General features: G+C 52.6%; 1 protein-coding gene across 2 annotated transcripts; it reads right to left on the reverse strand.

The window, feature by feature from the left end:
• Nucleotides 1-5,633: 5,633 nt before the first annotated feature.
• Nucleotides 5,634-16,711, reverse strand: idh1 (isocitrate dehydrogenase (NADP(+)) 1). Of its 2 annotated transcripts, none has more exons than XM_088605840.1 (9): nucleotides 16,558-16,711; nucleotides 15,202-15,331; nucleotides 11,291-11,582; nucleotides 10,008-10,113; nucleotides 9,145-9,322; nucleotides 8,522-8,673; nucleotides 7,914-8,054; nucleotides 7,629-7,791; nucleotides 5,634-7,160 (listed from the first exon to the last, which is right to left on the reverse strand). In XM_088605840.1, exons 2-9 carry the CDS (start codon nucleotides 15,321-15,323, stop codon nucleotides 7,067-7,069), a joined length of 1,248 nt encoding a protein of 415 aa, XP_088461966.1. In that variant the 5' UTR covers nucleotides 15,324-15,331; nucleotides 16,558-16,711; the 3' UTR covers nucleotides 5,634-7,066. The 2 variants fall into 2 exon arrangements, with proteins under 2 accessions (XP_088461966.1, XP_088461967.1); XM_088605841.1 differs by having other exon boundaries at nucleotides 16,543-16,698.
• Nucleotides 16,712-18,838: the final 2,127 nt, after the last annotated feature.

Genomic DNA, 18,838 nt, shown 5'->3' on the forward strand with positions numbered 1-18,838 from the left:
AGGCGGGTTGGCAGGGACCCCCCGGTGCACACGGAAGAGTCAAAGTCTGGGGCACTCCTGCCCCCCTCTGGGCGCTGGGTCAGCGCTCCAGCGAGACAGAAGAAGGGCCGGTGAAACCATCACCGCAGCTCGCTCTTCCTCTCCGCGGGTCCGGCGGCTCAGTCTGCACCCCGGGGAGCTCAGGAGTCAATGCTTTAAAATGCTTTAATACGCGGAGAGTTAGATAAGGATGGCCGGCCTGTTATCACCTCGGACTTCTGTCCGAAACGCCCTTATTCACGAAGGAACCGAACAAGATTAAGTTAAGCAGAGCGGGGTTTGGACAGTCACGAATGTCAGGGAAATATTCCTGGTTCTGCCCTTCAGAGACAGAGAGAGGGGGGAGGCCGGGAGTTACTGGCAGGGCAGAGCAGACGCGGGCCGGCCCGGACGCCGCAGCCCTGTCCCTCGCTGTCTCTTTAAGAACCGGTGTCTCATCCTCTCCCCGTGTCGACACGAGGTATTGTTTTGGGATCGCTACCTGTTCAGCCCACACACTCACACACGCTCGCCCGGCCGCATAGCAGCGGAAAACAGAAATCACAGACCCCATTGAGCAGTAATGATCCTGCCTTTCAACAGCACAATAATCTCCGCGCTGCGCCGACTGGCAAATGAGACTCCCATCTTCTAGGCAAAATCCAATTACGTCTGGACAATAGCCGCTGCATAAAAGCTTTGATACTGATTAGGACGTTTTGCCTTTATCACAGACCCACGTGCTTCCACTTTCCGCAGGTCCCTGTAGATGGATTTCCAGATTACCCAGTGGGCATCATGCACAACGTGAGCGCGAGCTAGCCACCCATCAGTGTTACACCACGCTCGCGTTTGCCTCTCCACGCGCTCTGCTCTAGTAAAAGGGTCTTTCAAATGCTTAGAACACGCAGCATCTAAGGCAGCCAAACCTACACTTTCTGGCAGGTTGGGTATTTTCCGGTGCAGGTGATCTAATTAAACAATAAGGAATGATGAATGCAGCACTCCGGTCCAGGCACAGAAAAGCAGAGGCAGCTGGGAACGCTCAGTGAAGTTGCCCCCCCCCACTACAGACAGCACAAACGATGAAACCCACCTCATTCGTTAGTGCTACATTTGTGTCGTTGAAAGTAGCGTTTATGCTACTTTCGTTTCCGAGATATAGCGCCTTGTTTTTTGGGGTCGTGGCGTCACTCAGCCCCCCTACAATGTCGTAGGGGAACCGGACCGGTCTCAATCGTTAGTGCTGTGTTTGTGTCGGGTTGTGCCGTTGAAAGCAGCGTTTGTTTTGCTTTCGTTCCCGATATATAGCGCCTTGTGTTTCCGGTGATCACGTGACCATGCACGGTGACCTCCAGTGACCCCGTCTGCCGAGTTCAAGCGTCTGTTACCGGTGCGAGAGTAACAGTCTGCAATTGTGTTCCTCTATTTGCCCGGGTGGGGGGCGGCGGTGGATTGTGCATTTGATATCAGTGTCTTGTGTGCGTTTGTGTGAGCAGGAAAATTAAATTATTCACGAATATCATATACCCTAATCAGAAGAGTTGCGGGTGTAGTCTCAAAAAGCGAACACTAACAAACATTTGCATATTCTTGCCAAGAGGCTTTAACGAGCACGTCTTAATACTTCGTAGCGGTGTGCTTTTTTAAAAATCTGAAGTGATCAGTTTCTCACTCCTTCTTAAATAAACACGCGCACCAAGGGACGTGTAAAGATTCGACCCGTCAGTCGAGCTACGTGTTCAGATTGAATCTGCAACTTCACAAACAACAAGACCGCTGCTGAACTATTTATGCAAAGCACATACGTCAACGTGAAAAAGAACCAGGGTGTTTTTAAGAGCCACTAAGTGCAAGGTTGTCGCGGGTAGTAAATAACACATCCGAAAAGCAACACTGGAAAGTCCACTGTCTCACACCTGCGGACCGCGGCAATATTGGAAACATATTTTTTATTTTCACAGAACAGAAGTGAACATATATCTGAATTCTTTAATAAACTGTCATTATCCGTGTGTTTGTATTTACAGGGGTCTTATGCGAGAAACATGAAACATGAGCTCACAGTCCTTGTATCTGTGTGTTTCCGGCCAGTCCTTGGTGTAGAATACACCGGGAGGGCACACCTGCCCTCTGAAGACACAGGTATGGGTGCCTGTGTTACATCCTCAGGTGAAGTCGAGTCGTCTGCAGTCTGCAACGTAAAGACTCAGACATGTTTGCTTGTCCTGCTCCATGAAGTTGCCCACCCGCCCGTCGAACAGCACAAACAACGAAACTCACTGCAGTCGTTAGTGCTGCGTTTGTGCCGGTTTGTGTCGCTGCAAGTAGAGTTTGTGCTGCTTTAGTTTCCGAGATATAGCGCCTTGGGTTTTCGGGTAATCACGTGACTACAAGGAAGTTTACAGGTACCAACAAACTCGTTACTTGAACTCCTGATTGTGATGAAAACAATGGGGGCAATTTGTTTTCCGAGTCTGTCTGGTCGGGTGGGTTGGATGTTTCAATATATTTCAATATAGCGCCTTCTTTTCCTGGCTGTGAGGTCACTCTGTGCGTACAAAACAGCAAAGTCACGACCTCCAGATCTTTCAGTTGTGATCTTTTGATCAGTTGACCCCAGACTTTGCAGCCTTTACACGAATAAACAGTCTTACATTTAGAGAGGGGTTACTATGTTAGTTCATTGGGTAAGGTGTTTTCTTTTAATTTTTAACCATGTTCTCGAAAATGTTTTTCTTGTGTACTCCTTTCATTGGTGAAGAGACACCAGTTTCCAAATTACCGCTGGTACAACACGAGAGCCCATATTCACATTTTTAGGTATTAGTTTCAAGATCGATATAATTTAACAATAAAAAACAAACTTGAAAGCACGAGCATAATAATATAATGATCATAGACTTTACATTTCTATTCATTTTTTAAGTACAAAGCAGAAGGTGTTTCCCCTACCTTAAATATACGTTTAAAATTGTTCAAATACCATGTATTCATTACAGAAAGCAACGGGAAAAACGGTATTTTTAAAATACATAAAAAAGTATTTATTTCGAAGAGTGAGGGACATTGTGAATCAATAAAGACGTTAAAAAAAATAAGCCGATGCATTTTAAACATAGATTCTCATTGACAGTAAACAAGCCGATCCACCTGGCGCTGCTCGCTTGAACAGCTCTCAGACCCGTGATTGGCTAAACTGAATTGCTCGGATCGCGATTGGGTGAAGAGTGAAAATCGACACTCTGATTGGGTACAGCGCCACAGCGGAAGTTCCGAGAACATGTAGATACACAGGTGATGGATGTTCTTCTTGGTCCAAATACTGTAGCCCCGGTTAACCGTGTGTGCTGTATGAGCACGCTGGATATAAAGTAATACATTCATTGGTTTCCAATTACTGATCAGTCTAAGAGAAGTCGTACTGAAGTCAAAACTGAATAGCAGACAAAGAATGTCATGGCATTCACAGCGCGTTCACGACTCCGATAGCATGTCACGATTGGAGTGTGCGCATCACGAACACATCCCGATACCCATTGCGACTGGCGCATCACTGTCACTGCGCCACTGTCGCGATATGACATACCCCATCAAAACGCTCCGCCCCCATGTGCGACATAGAGCCCGCATATCGCGATATGGCTTACCCCGATAAAACGCCCCGCTCCCATGTCGCGACATGGAGCCCGCATATCGCGATATGGCGCATATGGCATACCGCATATGGCGTACCCCCGACAAAACGCCCGCCCCCATATCGCAACATGGAGCCTGCATATCGCGATATGACACACCCCGGCAAAAAAGCCCCACCCCATGTCACGACATGAAATGCCCTATATCGCGATTTGATATGCCCAGCCTAAACGCCCACCCCCCATGTCGCGACATGGAGTGCATATATCGCGATAGGACATACCCTGACAGGAAATGCTGACCCCATGTCGCGACACAAAGTCCATATATAGCGATATATCATGTCCTCATATGAGACCTTTGTTGCGACAGCTGTGCCAGAGTGGCATGGAAGCAAGGCGCCAGTCGTGATATACACTGCCGCGATATACATTTTTTTTATAATGTTTCTTTATTAGCCATATACAATTTCTTGCATTAGGAATTTGTCTTTTTCGCATATCCCAGCTTTTCTCCTTGGAGACACAGACAGGGAGAGAAGCTTGTGGTCAGAGCGCAGGGTCTGCCATTGTACAGCACCCCTGGAGCAGTTGGGGTTAAGGGCCTTGCTCAGGGGCCCAACGGAGTAGGATTCCTCTGCCGGCCGCGGGATTTGAACCGGCAACCTTCCAGTCACAGGCGCAGATCCTTAGCCACAGAGCCACCGCGATATACATGCGATATACATGGGGTCCCTATCATGACATGCTGCAGAGGTCTTGTCGCGATGGTATCCCACAGTTACGCGTTTGGCAACAGCGTGTTACGGTAGGGAAAGTAAAGGAGAACGTGCCTTAGAAAATAAAAAGCATATATCTTACAATCTCGGTGATTTTACATACATTACAACCACAGGTTTATGTCAAAGATGGTAAACTTGTTGGGATGCGTCATGTCTTATTATTATTCACATCTAAGGAGGCTCATATGTTTATGGATATTGATTGTCTTTAAAATGTTAAGGGTACGAGCTAAACTGTAACAGACGCTTGAACTCGGCAGACGGGGTCACTGGAGGTCAAGTCACCGTGCATGGTCACGTGATCACCGGAAAGCCAAGGCGCTATATCTCGGGAACGAAAGCAGCACAAACCGGCACAAACGTAGCTCTAACGAATGAGGTGGGTTTAATTGTTTGTGCTGTCTGTAGGGGGGCCAGGTTCACGGAGCTTCCAGGGAATTCTGATCCCGTCTGGGATTCACAGCAGTCTGTACTCCGCGAGTGACCCGGCCCAGGGAATATGCCCTTTTAAGGCAATTGTCTGGGAACGTAGCCGGAGTTCATCAACTGCATGTGAAGGGAAGACGTCATGTCCTGTAAACTACTCGATTTCAGTTTTTATTATTGTTATAGCTAAACAGTTTCTTCTTCGCGCGTCCCAGAAGAAATTCGGATTGCCGCGTTCAGCAATGGAGCAGGACAGCACGCGGGCGCCCCCTTGAGGAAATGTACGAGATCACTACACGACTGCCCAGATACTGTACCAACACCGCACGATCGATAGCTTTGCTGTTGTAAATGTGATGGTCATTTTTTTTTATTACTTTGGCAACACTTTAATGTACCTGCCATGCCAATAAAGCTGACTGAATTTGATTCGGGTTGTCTGCAGGAAAGCGGAATTTCACGGTCCTGTCAAACTCATTCAGACACAATGCGGTATTTTTGCCGGCTGCAGCACTTGAGCGCATGCAGGAGCAATTCGCCCAGCTCGAGAGCTAAACGTGTAAGAAGTAAAAACGTACAGATAAATCCAATGAAAAAAAATAACATACAGCGGCTCCTCTTTTTGTATGACCAAAAACCAGAATCGGGAGTTTAACCCTTCCCATGAAGTGTTGTGTACAATATAGAAATGGCTTAACGTTGAAGCCTTCACGGTGCTGTGCTGCCCTCTACAGCCTGTCAGGAGAAATGAAGATACTGGAACACAAGCCTCCGAGACCCGTTTATTAACATTGGGGCACCTGGGGAAAAGATGACAACACGGACTGCAGAATCAGGATTACCGGGCTAAAGGTGCCGCATTATACAGGACACAGGTGGTAGAGGAGGGAACGGTCAGCTCTGAGAACATCCGCACGAAACAGCAGCATTTAAACACTTCATACCATGAGGTGAACAGCAGTACAGTTTCATTCGCTGGACCTAGGAAAACGAAAACAAATCATCCCGGATAACGACCTGCAACCAGATGTTAAAACCCGACTGCTTCTTCAAAGGCATCACTAAAAGAGCTGGACTACGCCGAGATCTGCTACAGATCTTTTCTTTCCTGGACAACTGAAAAGAAGCAACGGACACTACAGATCCGGACTTCACCTGGAATACCGGAAAGAGCTGTCACAGCCGAGGAACTGGCGCAAAGGAGAGCCAGAGAAGTAAAAATCGGGCTTCCCTTGAAACAGGAAAATTACCCAAGAAGTCCCGCTTAAAAAAAAAACAACCGGAAAAGTAAACGCACCGCTTTTGCTGAAGAACGACCAACCATGACCAACCCTGGGTGTCTGTCTGCACAGGTGGTGGCGCGGTGCTGTCTTCGGGGAGGTCAGAACACAGCGGGCGTGACTGGTCTCACTGGCCAGTGCCCGTCTGTGGAAGTTAAAACTGCCGCAGGTCCCGAAATCAAAACAAAATGACAAAGGGCCACCCGCAGGGACCCCTGGGAGGCCTGCTCTTTTCCTCCTCCTGGCCCCTGCGTGCCGTTTTCCTGCAGCTCCAGTCTGGAGCGGACACGGTCACCCCTGAACCCGGACCGCTCCCGGGCGAAAGGCGTGACAGAGGAAGCAGGAAGAGGCGATACCCCGAGCCTCGGGCAGGCAGGACGAGCGATTAAAAGAGAGGCCTGACCACGCTCGCGCGTTACTACGGGAACGCAGTCTTATCGCGCGGGGGTGGCAGGTACGAACCCCCAGAGGGGAAAAGGTGTCACAGGTGCTGAGTAAGTGGAGACGCGCAGGGGGAGCAGGGGGCTGTGCCCGATAGAGAAACACTGATTCAGGATTTGGGGCGAATTCGGAATGGCGGCATGGTTTCCGTTTGGGGTTGGGATGGAAATAGCACCCAGTAAGCAGGCAGGAGTACTCCTTTAAAAATGTCACAGTGTTCTTCCCTTGGAGGAAACAGAAACTATTACAGACAGGTTAAGCTGGGATGGTGGGCATTTTGTTATGTGGCCACTCGTTCAGCCCCCCCTCAGGGACCGGGGCTCAGCGTGCACGAGTCCGGACTCTCTGTGGGCGCGTGCTGCCTCTGCACCCGGGCTCCCGCGCCACTCGGAGGACATGGGCGTGTGGCCCAGGTGTGTGTGTGTGTGTGTGTGTGTGTGTGTGTGTGTGTGTGTGTGTGTGTCCATCCTGGTGAGCAGGCTCACAGTTTGGGCTGGCTCGCCATTTTTGTCTTCAGGTTCTCCGCCAGCTTGTCCAGGAACTCAAAGGTGTTCAGGTAGTCGGACCGCTGCACGCTGCAAATGGAAAGATCGGTCAGTGAGGACAGCACCTCAGAGTTTATCACCACACCACATACCACACCAGACCATACAGAAGGTGTCAAAAAGACAGACGAACCTCCCTGTTTTATCATCTAGTGTTGAACAGCTCTGGGTTATAGGCACGGAAGCCATGATCCAGGTTAAAACACAAATGTCACATGGGTAATGACTGGACAGCGCAGACAGACGCAGCCAGACAATGCTACAAGACGGGCTGTGCCGACAGCACCAGCAGCTGGACAGCGCCGAGATCACCAGCAGCTGGACAGCACCAGCAGCTGGACAGCGCCGAGAGCACCAGCAGCTGGACAGCACCAGCAGCTGGACAGCGCCGAGAGCACCAGCAGCTGGACAGCGCCGAGAGCAGGAGCCCGACAGTGTGGTACAGCAGTGGTGGGCGGGCGGGCGAGGGCAGACGGAGGGTGTGTCCAGGTGACTCACTTTGGCAGCCCCTTGATGCAGGCGGCCAGGTCCTTGGTCATGAACCCGGCCTCGATGGTCTCGACGCACACGGCCTCCAGCGCCTGGCAGAACGCGCGCAGCTCGGCGTTGCGGTCCAGCTCCGCCCGGTGCGCCAGCCCCCGCGTCCAGGCGAAGATGGAGGCTAGGAGGGCAAGACGAAGAGGGACAAGGCCGGCTTTCTGAGAGGAGCTACTGCAGGCGCGCGGGAGGCCGGAAGGACCGGGGCGGGCGGCAGAGAGAAAGAGAGGAGGCTCCGGCCCTCACCGATGGGGTTGGTGGACGTCTCCTTGCCCTGCTGGTGCATGCGGTAGTGCCGCGTCACGGTGCCGTGCGCTGCCTCGGCCTCCACTGTGCGCCCGTCGGGGCACACCAGCACACTCGTCATCATCCCCAGGGACCCGTAGCCTGCAGGGGGGGGGACGCAAACCATCAGCACTGAGCACCCCAAGTCCGAGTACCAGCCCGAGGGGCACCTCGTGAGCAGCGCAGCCACCCCACACCAGGACAAGGAAAGGCAGCAAACTCCATCGGCAACGAACGGGTATGGATCTTTCTCGGGAGGCTCGGGTGTTTCTCCGCCCATGGGGAAAAGTGGAAGTACACATGGAGCACAGCTCCTCCCCGGGCTGCGGCGCTCAGACAGCCAGATCCAGGTTATTGCTGCTCCCAGTTACAGCAGAGCCTAGATCCTCCCCCCCGCCCCCATCATTCAGCCCAGGGGGGCTGGGGACGGGAGGAAAGTGTATCACCTTGTGCGGACCTTCTCTCCGGCGGGCACAGCTGGGCTCAGGTGCATCCCCGCAGTGGGGAAAACGAAGGCACATGCCTTGCTCGTCTCCTGGACGGAACCCTGCCCGGCCCGGGAGTCTCACCCTGTGCCACGGAGTCAGACTGCACGTCTCCATCGTAGTTCTTGCAGGCCCAGATGAAGCCGCCCTCGGACTTCATGGCCTGGGCCACCATGTCGTCGATCAGCCGGTGCTCGTACCAGATGGCTTTGGCCTCGAACTGGGCCTGGTACTCCCTGCAACAAGCGCAGAGCTCAGTAAGACACAGCCGGGGCTCCACCAGCACGACTCCCTGACGAGGAGCCGTGAACGAGGAAGACGGGGGAGGTCTAACCACTGGGAATGAGGAAGGAAAGGGAGGTCTCTTTAATGCAGGTGAGGTAGGATTTTCTAATGACTGAATGAGGAAGAGGAGGGAGATGTAACAGCTGTGAATGAGGAAGAGGGGGGATGTCTTTCCAACAACTGTGTATGAGGAAGAGGAGGGGGGTGTGTGTGTGTGTGTGTGAAACAGTGCAAAAGGTTCTTAATAACAACAAAAACAAAAAAGCTTTAAGACAAAGCCCTGCACCCTGCAACACCATGTTTGAAAACGCCAACATTCCCGAAGCTCAAAATCCTTAAAACCCGCCGACTGGAGCAGCACCAGGTCTGGGGGGAGCTAGCAAGGCAAGCAGAGGGAAACCCGGCCACAAGCCCGACCATACTTCTCGTAGATCTCCTGGAAGATGTCCTTGAAGCGGCCATCGTACTTCTTCAGGATGGTGTTCTTGGTGCTGAGGTACAGCGGCCAGCCCTTGCTCAGCGCCATCTGGAAGGAGCTGTGAGCGAAGTCCCTGATGGACTTGTCCGTGTTGTACATGCCCAGGGCCACGCCCCCACTTCCTGTCACAGGCACACCAGCGGAGACAGAGGAAACGCTTGTTGGTTCACATCGCACACTGTGTGTCCACACTACGTCTCTATCCCACTGCAGTGTGCATCCTCAACAGCTAGCTCTGCAATGCCTCAGACTGAATACACACTTGCACTATGCAATTTTGCATGGTCTACCAGCTTTTTTTTCTTCATTATTACATAATTATTGTCCCACAACACATTTATGGTTCTGTTATTATTTATTATGCGTGTAATGTACTGTCTACACTGTGTGGCGTTGTCTGCTGTACTGTGTGTCCCCAGAGAGCAGTGCAAATAAGAACTCCAATGTACATGTACGTATGGCAATAAACTCCTCTACCACTCTGTGTGCTGATGCACCCACACCAACAGACGGAACAAGGCCTTCACGGATCTCTCTTGCACACGCACAGCCAGGGGTGTTCTAGCCGTCTCGGAGCGCCGGAGCTCCGCTGGGCGGGAGCGGCGCTGTCTCGGAGCGCCGGAGCTCGGCTGGGCGGGAGCGGCGCTGTCTCGGAGCGCCGGAGCTCCGCTGGGCGGGAGCGGCGCTGTCTCGGAGCGCCGGAGCTCGGCTGGGCGGGAGCGGCGCTGTCTCGGAGCGCCGGAGCTCCGCTGGGCGGGAGCGGCGCTGTCTCGGGTAGACTCTTTCCACAGCAGCTCTTGCCCGTACCTTGAAAGTCGTGGACCACAAACATGAGGGGCTCTCCTCCGTCCTTGGGTGTGTACTTCATCTCCACGCGGCCGGGCCCGGGGACCACGAAGTCCGTGGCTTTGTACTGCAGGGCAACAGGGGACGGGAGGGCTCTTACAGCAGGAAAGATGGTACAACCGCACACTCCCCAAATACGAAGGAAACCGAGGCCACAAATCGAGGTACACCTCGGAGCTGGCCTCACGGTGCACCTGGCACCATCAGGACTTTCTTCTGTCCCTGAGAAGAGCGATCAAAGAGGCTTGCTCTCATGGACCTACGACGACATCCGTGACGCCTCTCACATTGACACGCTCACTCTTTCAAATTGAGCGTGAAGGACGGGAGGAAAGTGTATCACCACCTACAGGCCGAAGCGCGCACAAGCCCGCCGCTGTGACTGCGATGCCTGAGCGGCAAGAGGTCGGATCGCGCTTCCCGATTTCAGGCTCGGGGAGGCGGAGAGTGGTGGGGGAGACCTGCTCCTGGTCCCAGCTCGGGCGCCTCCTCAAGCAGCAGGTTACACAACAGCCCGATTGCAAAAGAGCGTCGGGGACTCAAGCGCACAATCCCAGTTAGACCTTTGAGATTATTGCGCACGTCGGCCTTGAAAACCGAGAGTCTGCCAGGCCAGAGCCACAGTCTAAAGGGCACTTTTGCTAACAGCAGCATTGCACCTCACCTTTGCTTTGGTACAGGTGTCACGTGACGTTTAGTTAAATTAAAATGTCACTTATTAAATTAAAATGACAGTTATTAAAACTAATAACGTGCCCTCGCTGTGCTGAACAGACTCACCCCACATGTGGCTGCAGCCAGCCCCCTGTCTGACAGGACACTGAGTGACACACACAGGCCAAAGGGAGGGGGGGAGGAACAGAGAAGGTGCCCCCCAGAGACAGGACAGCGAGCAGAGAGAGGAGACGGAGAAGGTGCCCCCCAGAGACAGGACAGCAAGCGGAGAGAGGAGACGGAGAAGGTGCCCCCCAGAGACAGGACAGCGAGCAGAGAGAGGAGACGGAGAAGGTGCCCCCCAGAGACAGGACAGGGAGCAGAGAGAGGAGACGGAGAAGGTGCCCCCCAGAGACAGGACAGCGAGCAGAGAGCGGAGACGGAGAAGGTGCCCCCCAGAGACAGGACAGCGAGCAGAGAGTGGAGACGGAGAAGGTGCCCCCCAGAGACAGGACAGCGAGCAGAGAGCGGAGACAGAGATGGTGCCCCCCAGAGACAGGCCAGCGAGCAGAGAGACACCAGTGGGGTACCTGGTCTCCATGTGCGTGCCTCCCGATGATGATGGGCTTGACCCATCCGGTGACGAGCCGCGGGATATTTTTGCAGATGATGGCCTCCCGGAACACGGTGCCGCCCAGGATGTTACGGATGGTGCCGTTGGGCGACTTCCACATCTTCTTCAGGTTGAACTCCTCCACCCGCTTCTCGTCCGGCGTGATGGTGGCGCACTTGATGCCCACGTTGTAACGCCTGACTGCCTCGGCGGCCTCCACCGTCACGCGGTCCTCCGTGGCATCGCGGTTCTCGATGCCCAGGTCGTAGCTGCATCGGTGAGAGACACACGGCCGATGGTTTACAACACGACGCACGCTCCGGGAGACATTCCGAACCGCATGCTTCAGGATTCGCTTGCGCAGAGAAGGGTCTGTCCTCCCCCTCGAGCCACAGTCACTCCTGAATTTCAGAAAGCAGCTGCAGAAACGCAAGATCCGCACATATCCAGGAAGCGATTAAGTAAATGGCTTTTATCCATTATTATTATTAATCCCCATCCTTGTCGAGTTCAGCGATTGACATGTGTGCCCTTTCTAAGGTGAGTTTGCGTTCTTTTAGTCAGCCGCCAAATCACCCTGCAACTCACACAACTGGTAACCCCATGAAGCAGGTGTGAGCCTGGCCAGTACCTGGAGACCTCCTGGGAAAACTGAGCTTGCTGCTGGAAGGGGTATTAGTGGGGCCAGTAGGGGGCACTCACCCTGCAGTCTCTGTGGATCCTAATGCCCCAGTACAGTGATGGGGGCACTATACTGTAAAAAGGTACTGCCCTTTGGATGAGACATAAAACCGAGGTCCCGAGTCTCTGTTACATATCCCAGGGAGTTTCGCAAAAAGAGTAGGGGTGTTATCCTGGTGTCCTGGACAGATTTCCCCCTGGCCTTTAGCAATCATGGCCTCCTAATAATCCCCATCTCTGAACTGGCTCCATCACTCTGTTCTCCTCCCCACTGAGAGCTGGTGTGTGGGGAGTGGACTGATGCACAACGGCTGCTGTCTCATCATCCAGGTGGGGCTGCACACTGGTGGTGGTGGAGGGGATCCCCATTAACTGTAAAGCACTTTGAGTGGAGTGTCCAGAAAAGCACCGTATAAGTGTAAGGAATTATTGTTATTATAGTATTACAACTTCCTTTTATCTGTAATACATTACGCGGTGTGTGAGGGGTGCGCTACACAGTCCCTGCTGCACAAACACACCAAGCTTCACGCACAACAGCCTCAAACAAAGGCTGGATACATTTGGATAAAAACTTGGCATAAAAAGGGCATCACACCCAAAACAAAGATGGGCTTGTTTTACAAACCTGCACGACAAATACTTCTTGGGACAATGAGCACAGACCACGAGATGAGGGAAAGGCCCTCTGGCAGGGTTCCTAAAGTAAAGACCTTTAGCAAAGGAAAATGCACAGACTGGAAAAGCAGAGGTTCACAGGCCTGGCCATGCGGGACCCCTGCGTCTTCTGCTTTTTTATGCCAAGTGAGATGCACTAACTAGGCTTATTGAACCTGAAACATTGAGCTAAAATCCGCTTTCCAGACTGGGTGGGCCACTGTAGCACTGAGAATGCTAATGACCAGAGTGTTAGTCACACCCTGTCTGTCCAGTAGTGACCAATGGCCAGTAAGGAGCCGTTTAAAAAGCTGGGCACATTTCAAACAAATGACAACAATCACAGCACCAGGTCTAGAACAAGTGATAACATTACTCCTATCCCGGAGTCCATGCACTGGCTTCCGTTCAGGTTTCATGTTGCCTTCAAAATCTTCAACTCACCTATAAGGCTCTGCATGGCTTGGCACCTCAGTCTGTCTTACTGTCATACAGTTCTCCACCTCACAACCTTCATGCCTCTAATTCTGGTCTCCTGTCTGTTCCCCAAGCCCGTCTACACTCTGTGAGCAACGGGGCCTTCTCCTGCTGCTGTCCCGAGCTCTGGAATTCTATTCCCAAGGATATCAGAGAGCCACCTTCCCTGAGTGCATTCATATCAAGACTCAAAACCTTCTTCTTTGAGTTAACTGGTTCTGTGTCTGCCCCTCTGCTATCATACTGTATGCCAACCCCTTACTGTAATTGTGTAATTCTGCTATCTCCAATCATTGTGTCTTTTTTTTTTACTGTAAAGTGCTCTGAGAAGCCACTTTTTAAAGGCACTTTATAAAATAAAACATTTATTATTACTCCTACTACTAATACGGCTCCATAGGCTCCTTTGTGTGGAAATTATGCACCTAGAGGACTGCATATCTAAAACTAAGACCGACTTGCAGATAAGAAAAACAATCAGCCAATTTAATTCACTTAATGAGCAGCTCAGCTTGAGAACAAGGAGCAGGAGCAGGGCTGAGAAACAGTGCTGTAAGACATGTGCGCTGATCAGAGCCCTCACCCCCCCCCCCCACGACCTTTCACCCACTTCCCCCCTCCCCCCCCCGCTCTCGTGACAATGGCGACGCTCTTCCAGCGCCATGCCCTGCCGCCCGCTGCTTGAAGATTCAGCGCAACGCAAAAACAAACACGCGATTCAGGCGCAATCTCACAGAGACGCATTGCGCCATCTGCAAGAAAAAGGGGTAAACTCAGTTGCTTATTGACGCTAATAACAAGTCCCACTGTGGCAGGGATCACCGGTGCATTTTGGAGGCGAACAGGGGTGTACAGGGCTCCCCTCCTTGAGGGATGAGTCCCGCAGCTCGAGTTTTTATCGGGCTGGTGTGTAACATCACCCCGCAGCTCCACAGCATGAGGGGGCTGGTTAAACAGACTGGGTCCAGTCTGACGAGTCCACCAAGCTGGGCGATCCGAGTGCAACCTTTCTCACAATGCAAAAAAAAACCCCAACGCTGCTGGCAGACCATTTGACGGAAGCAGGCCTGTTTACCGGTTGAACGCCGGATAAAAAGAACAAGGAGCCTCTGTCTTTGGCCATGGACCGTAAAGACAGAAATCTTCATATCCTTCGGTATGGGTTTATCCTTACAAACTGGGGGTGAAAAACTTGTTCTTCTGCCCAGACAAGAGATCCAAAATCTCCCTGGGAACGTCAAAATAACTGGAAGGGAAACGAGCTCAGGAATCTCTTGGTTATCTCAACTCGCAGTACTGATGCACAGGATTAGACAGCACACCCATATCAATGTCCAGCACGAAAGATTGTATCAGAGCTGTTGAGCCTAACAGCATTAACAGTGAATGGCAGAGTTATTAAGGAATTTATGGAGTTCTGTGGATCATTAGAAAGTAGCAGGACTCATCGAGAAGTGTCAGATCACAAAGCCCGACGTGCCGGTGTCAGCTCGACTCCAGCCCGGTTCCGAGCCCGGCTCCAGAAGCGGACCCTAAAATCTGTTTGGGTCCTAATGCCCCAGTACAGTGACATATTTTACTATACTGTAAAAGACATAAAAACGATATCCTGAGCCTTTGTGGTCACTTCACGGCAGGGTATTACCCCGGCATCATGGCCAAATTCCCCCCCTGGCCTTTACCAGTCATGGCCTCCTAATAATCCCCATCTCTGAACTGGCTTCATCACTCTGCTCTCCTCCCCACTGAGAGCTGAAGTGTAGAGATTGTACTGGTGCATCATCCAGGTGGGGCTGCACACTGGTGGGGGTGGAGGGGATCCCCATTACCTCTAAAGAGCTTTGAGTGGAGTGTCCAGAAAAGCCCTATATAAGTGTAAGCAATTATTATATATTATTATTATTTTCACGCATTTCACTGGGCTCCGCACACATGACGAACACAACTCTCCGAACCAGATTCGAACCTGGTGCGCTCGCTAGACTGCGGTCCACTCCGCGGCTGGCTCAGTGCACTGCCGATTCCTGGGTCTCGGGTCGCGGGTCCCGACGGGGCTCTGCAGAGCGACATTACCTGTGCAGGTCCATGCCTACGTAGGGGAAGATGAGCTTCTCTTTGATGAGCTCCCAGATCACCCTGGTCATCTCGTCCCCCTGCATCTCCACCACCGAGCCCGCCTGGATCTTCTTGGACATGGCTCAACCTGGGAGGGGGAACCAGGGTTTCAGAGAGCTGTGAGGGGCACCCCTACCCCTCCTTCAGGGTAAGACACCCCGACTTTACTGAAAGCTACAGAGCGTGCGCAGTTGAAAGAAAGACGGAGAGAGTCGCCCCCTTCCCTGTGCGACCAATATCAACGAGCAGACCCCATGGGGAGACGGATCGCCGGTAATCGGAGATCTGCGGCTCCCGGTGTGTCTGAATGGAGGAGCGGCACAGCCCGAGGTGTCGCAAGGCGGGTGACTCAGCATTTTTCTCTCCCCCGCCCCGAGTCGCGCTCTGCTCACCTGGCACTGAGCGCACAGCGAGACAAGTCAGGATTGTCCACTAGCATCGCCGTTTTAACACGCACACCTGACAACTGGACTCCCGAGTAGTGTCTTTGCAGCTTACATGACATGACATGACATTATTAGGTCTATTCCGTGCTGAAGAGAGAAGAATGAAAACGCAGCGTTTCGGCCCTGGAGCCTTCTTCAGGTATGAGAAAGACAAGGCAGTCCATTATTACCTTATGATACATTATAAGCACGTCATCTTATTAGGCAGCGACCAAAGCAAAGGGCTTGTCCCCTCCCATAACTAGAGCAGTAATAACCGAAACACCCCCCAACTCGAGAGACTACACCCCGGAGGAAACGTCAGTTTTTAGTCGCCGGTTGGCGAAGGTCTGTCGTGAAAGACGTGACGCGGGGCGACAGGTTCGCAGTTCTGCGCAGGAAGGGTGAAGAAACTGACCCCCCCGCAGAGGAGCCCCGCTGTTTCCCAGTGTCAGAGCTGACACTGCTTTTGTGCTCCTGCGGGGTGAGAGGCTCCCACCAGGGGCCCGGGAGAGCCCCAAACTCGCCGTGCAGCGGGAGAACCGGCTGACTGCCACATCCCGACCGGCTCTCATTTCGGTTCAAGGGGTTCACTGTTCATTCATGAAGCAAGCCCCAACCGACCACATCCCTCTCATTTCTTAACGGCAGCCGAAGAGCTCCTTAGCAGAACGATACTATGACGAAACCAGAAATGATAAGTGCCGCGCATTTCACGACGTCGCACACGCAGATCTAGAACTTCTGCTGTGTGTGTGTGTGTACAGGCAGTCAGATGAACGTCGGGGTCTATAAGAAAGCTCGTCAACAGCCCGGGTATGCAATTATGGGGAAACAGATCAAAAGGGGCGGCGAGGACGTAAGTAATAGCAACCCTCCACAATCCTACCTTGTAGAAGTTATGACAGAAGAGTAAAATGGTGCAGTGCAATGCTGTCACAGGCGAAACGAACTCCCTGAACCGGGTCGACTTCGGACACTCTCAGCTGTGCGCCGACAAGAAGACTTAGCACTTCAACAGGGGCGGAGCCTCTTCCGGGAAGCCCAGGTCCCGCCTCCTCCCAGGAAACCTCGGCCCCGCTGCACCCAATCAGACGCGGGGACGAACCAGGGGCGACCAATGAAAAGACCCCACCTCAATCGGCCGACTGTGTCGCCATGGGGACGCGTGTCAAAGGAAGGCCTATGCTCTATTTTAAACAGCGGAGTTGGGGGGAGTGTTTTGCTACGGGTCGCCTTGTGTTCTTAACAAAGTTGTGCTTCAATCACTGATACTACTACTACTACTACTACTACTATTTTTATTATTATTATTATTTAAAGTGTAATTGGCAAGAACGATCGCATTGTTAGTTCGAAAATGTAAGTAAAATTAATCATATCTCTCATAACGCTACCGCGACACGTAGGCTAACCCCCAAACCACGAATGGTAAAAAGTGTTGATTATATTGTAACGCTTACGGCCGACAGGCACTGTGTAAGAGCCGGCTTACCAGAGCGGTGACGTCACCGCCCTTCCCTGTGATAGCAGGACTACTTGAGAGAGATCTCTCTTTGGCTCACCGGGCTGGGTCCCTGTTGAGTGACGCGGGAGTCCCGGGTTCGAGCCCCCGACGGTGGGGGGCCGACCTAATGCGGCAAGGGCGCCCGCCTGAGCCCCCGTTGCGTTACTATATATATATATAAGGGGTGGGGCTGAAGGAGGCTGCTGGATTTGTGCAAGGAGCTCCACTAGGGTGCTTGTTCCCGAAGCGCCGGTACCCTCTCCCCCTCTGCGGTGAGCGGGTCTGAACTGCAGCGTGGATGCAGCCTGGTGTCCGAACCAGGTGGAGGAAAACTACCTGGAAAGGAGCCCGAGGGTGTCAGAATGAGAAAGGAAGTGAGAGCATTGAACAGATGGCACAGCGCAGTGTGAGCCGACATCCCACCTGTTCCAGGCTGTCCTGGGAAGCTGTTCCCCCTCAACGGCGAGGGATAGCCATTTGACCGAACACAGGAGACCAAGGTCAATTCATTATGCTCACAGCCCTTGTAATCAGCAGGGTGTCTGCTGTGAGTGCCAGCAGCGCCAGCAGCGTGAGTGACCAGCTCTGGAGGCTTTGCCAAGCTGGAGATTCCATCTTGTGGGATTCTGTGGGATTCTGTCCCACTGCTTTCCTAAATCCCCCCCAAGCGCGTGCCTGTTTACTGGTCTGAGTCCCCTGACGCCTGATGTCTCGTCTCCCCAGTTCATTCAGCACGTTCAGTGGTATTCACGCACTAATGAGGTGATTTCACACCTCATTAGTGCAGCAGTCAGAGCTGCTTGAGTGCACTATAGTCCACCCCCGAGTTGTCACGAATGACAGTTCGATCGTTTTGGACTATTCATTTTATTCGTTTAAACAGTTAGGAAATGATCTCTCTACATATTGATGAAAGCAATGGATGAAATGATTCTCGAATGACAGGAATTAATATCCTGTACATCAGCAGAATGACTGTAACTCATATCTGGATAAAGATTACCTGCATGTTTGGAGGTCATACAGGGAGAAACGATCGACAGATGAAATCATGGTGGTGACCTGTGGCTCAGAGAACATCAGCAAGAGATGGCGGAGTGTGTTTTTCCCCCGATGAGGGACACGTTGCCCTTGCAGGCCCAGTGGAAGACCGGCTGACGTTGGGATGTGGTGATAACCATCGTCCTGACGGTCAGCTTGGTCAAGCCTGCCGGTGAGCTGGTGGACGTCTGATGCTCTGGCTTTAATCTTCCTTAAGACGGGGACACCGCTGGCACAGATGGGGGGCTTATGGCTCAGCGACGCTCTGGCACAAGTCCTTCAACCAGCAGTTCTGTTCTTGTTGCGGGCCGGTTGTCCAGCAGGATGATGCCAGGCCACACTGGGCTGGTGTTTCAGTGGCCTGGACTCAAGAAAGCAGCGCTGCGCTCTTGCTGCAGCTCTCCTCAGCCGAGACCCTCAGAGCCAACAGCTGGAGCTTGGAAACAACTCGGCAAGAGAACCAGACACCCGGGACCACCCAGCCTTTCCTATCCGGTTACAGCGGCCCGGAGCTTCCCGGTCCAGTGGCCCATCAGGCGCAGGGGTCGGTACTGCCAAAACACCTGCGACTAACGTGACGCTGCTCCCATTTTGACAGGGCGTTGTTCCATTTCCTCCTTCT

Source organism: Lepisosteus platostomus, chromosome 14 (genome assembly GCF_059453375.1).
Source record: "Lepisosteus platostomus isolate fLepPlt1 chromosome 14, fLepPlt1.hap1, whole genome shotgun sequence".
Taxonomy (NCBI): Eukaryota; Metazoa; Chordata; class Actinopteri; order Semionotiformes; family Lepisosteidae; genus Lepisosteus; species Lepisosteus platostomus.

Bases quoted from the DNA above. Each gene is read 5' to 3' on its own strand.
- idh1 (XM_088605840.1), bottom strand. From the start codon at position 15,323: ATGTCCAAGAAGATCCAGGCGGGCTCGGTGGTGGAGATGCAGGGGGAC. The intron at 9,323-10,007 runs GTACGGGCAAGA...TGCCTGTGACAG, and splicing joins TGTGGTCCACGACTTTCAAG to GAAGTGGGGGCGTGGCCCTG. The intron at 8,674-9,144 runs GTATGGTCGGGC...CGCTTGTTGCAG, and splicing joins TTCCAGGAGATCTACGAGAA to GGAGTACCAGGCCCAGTTCG.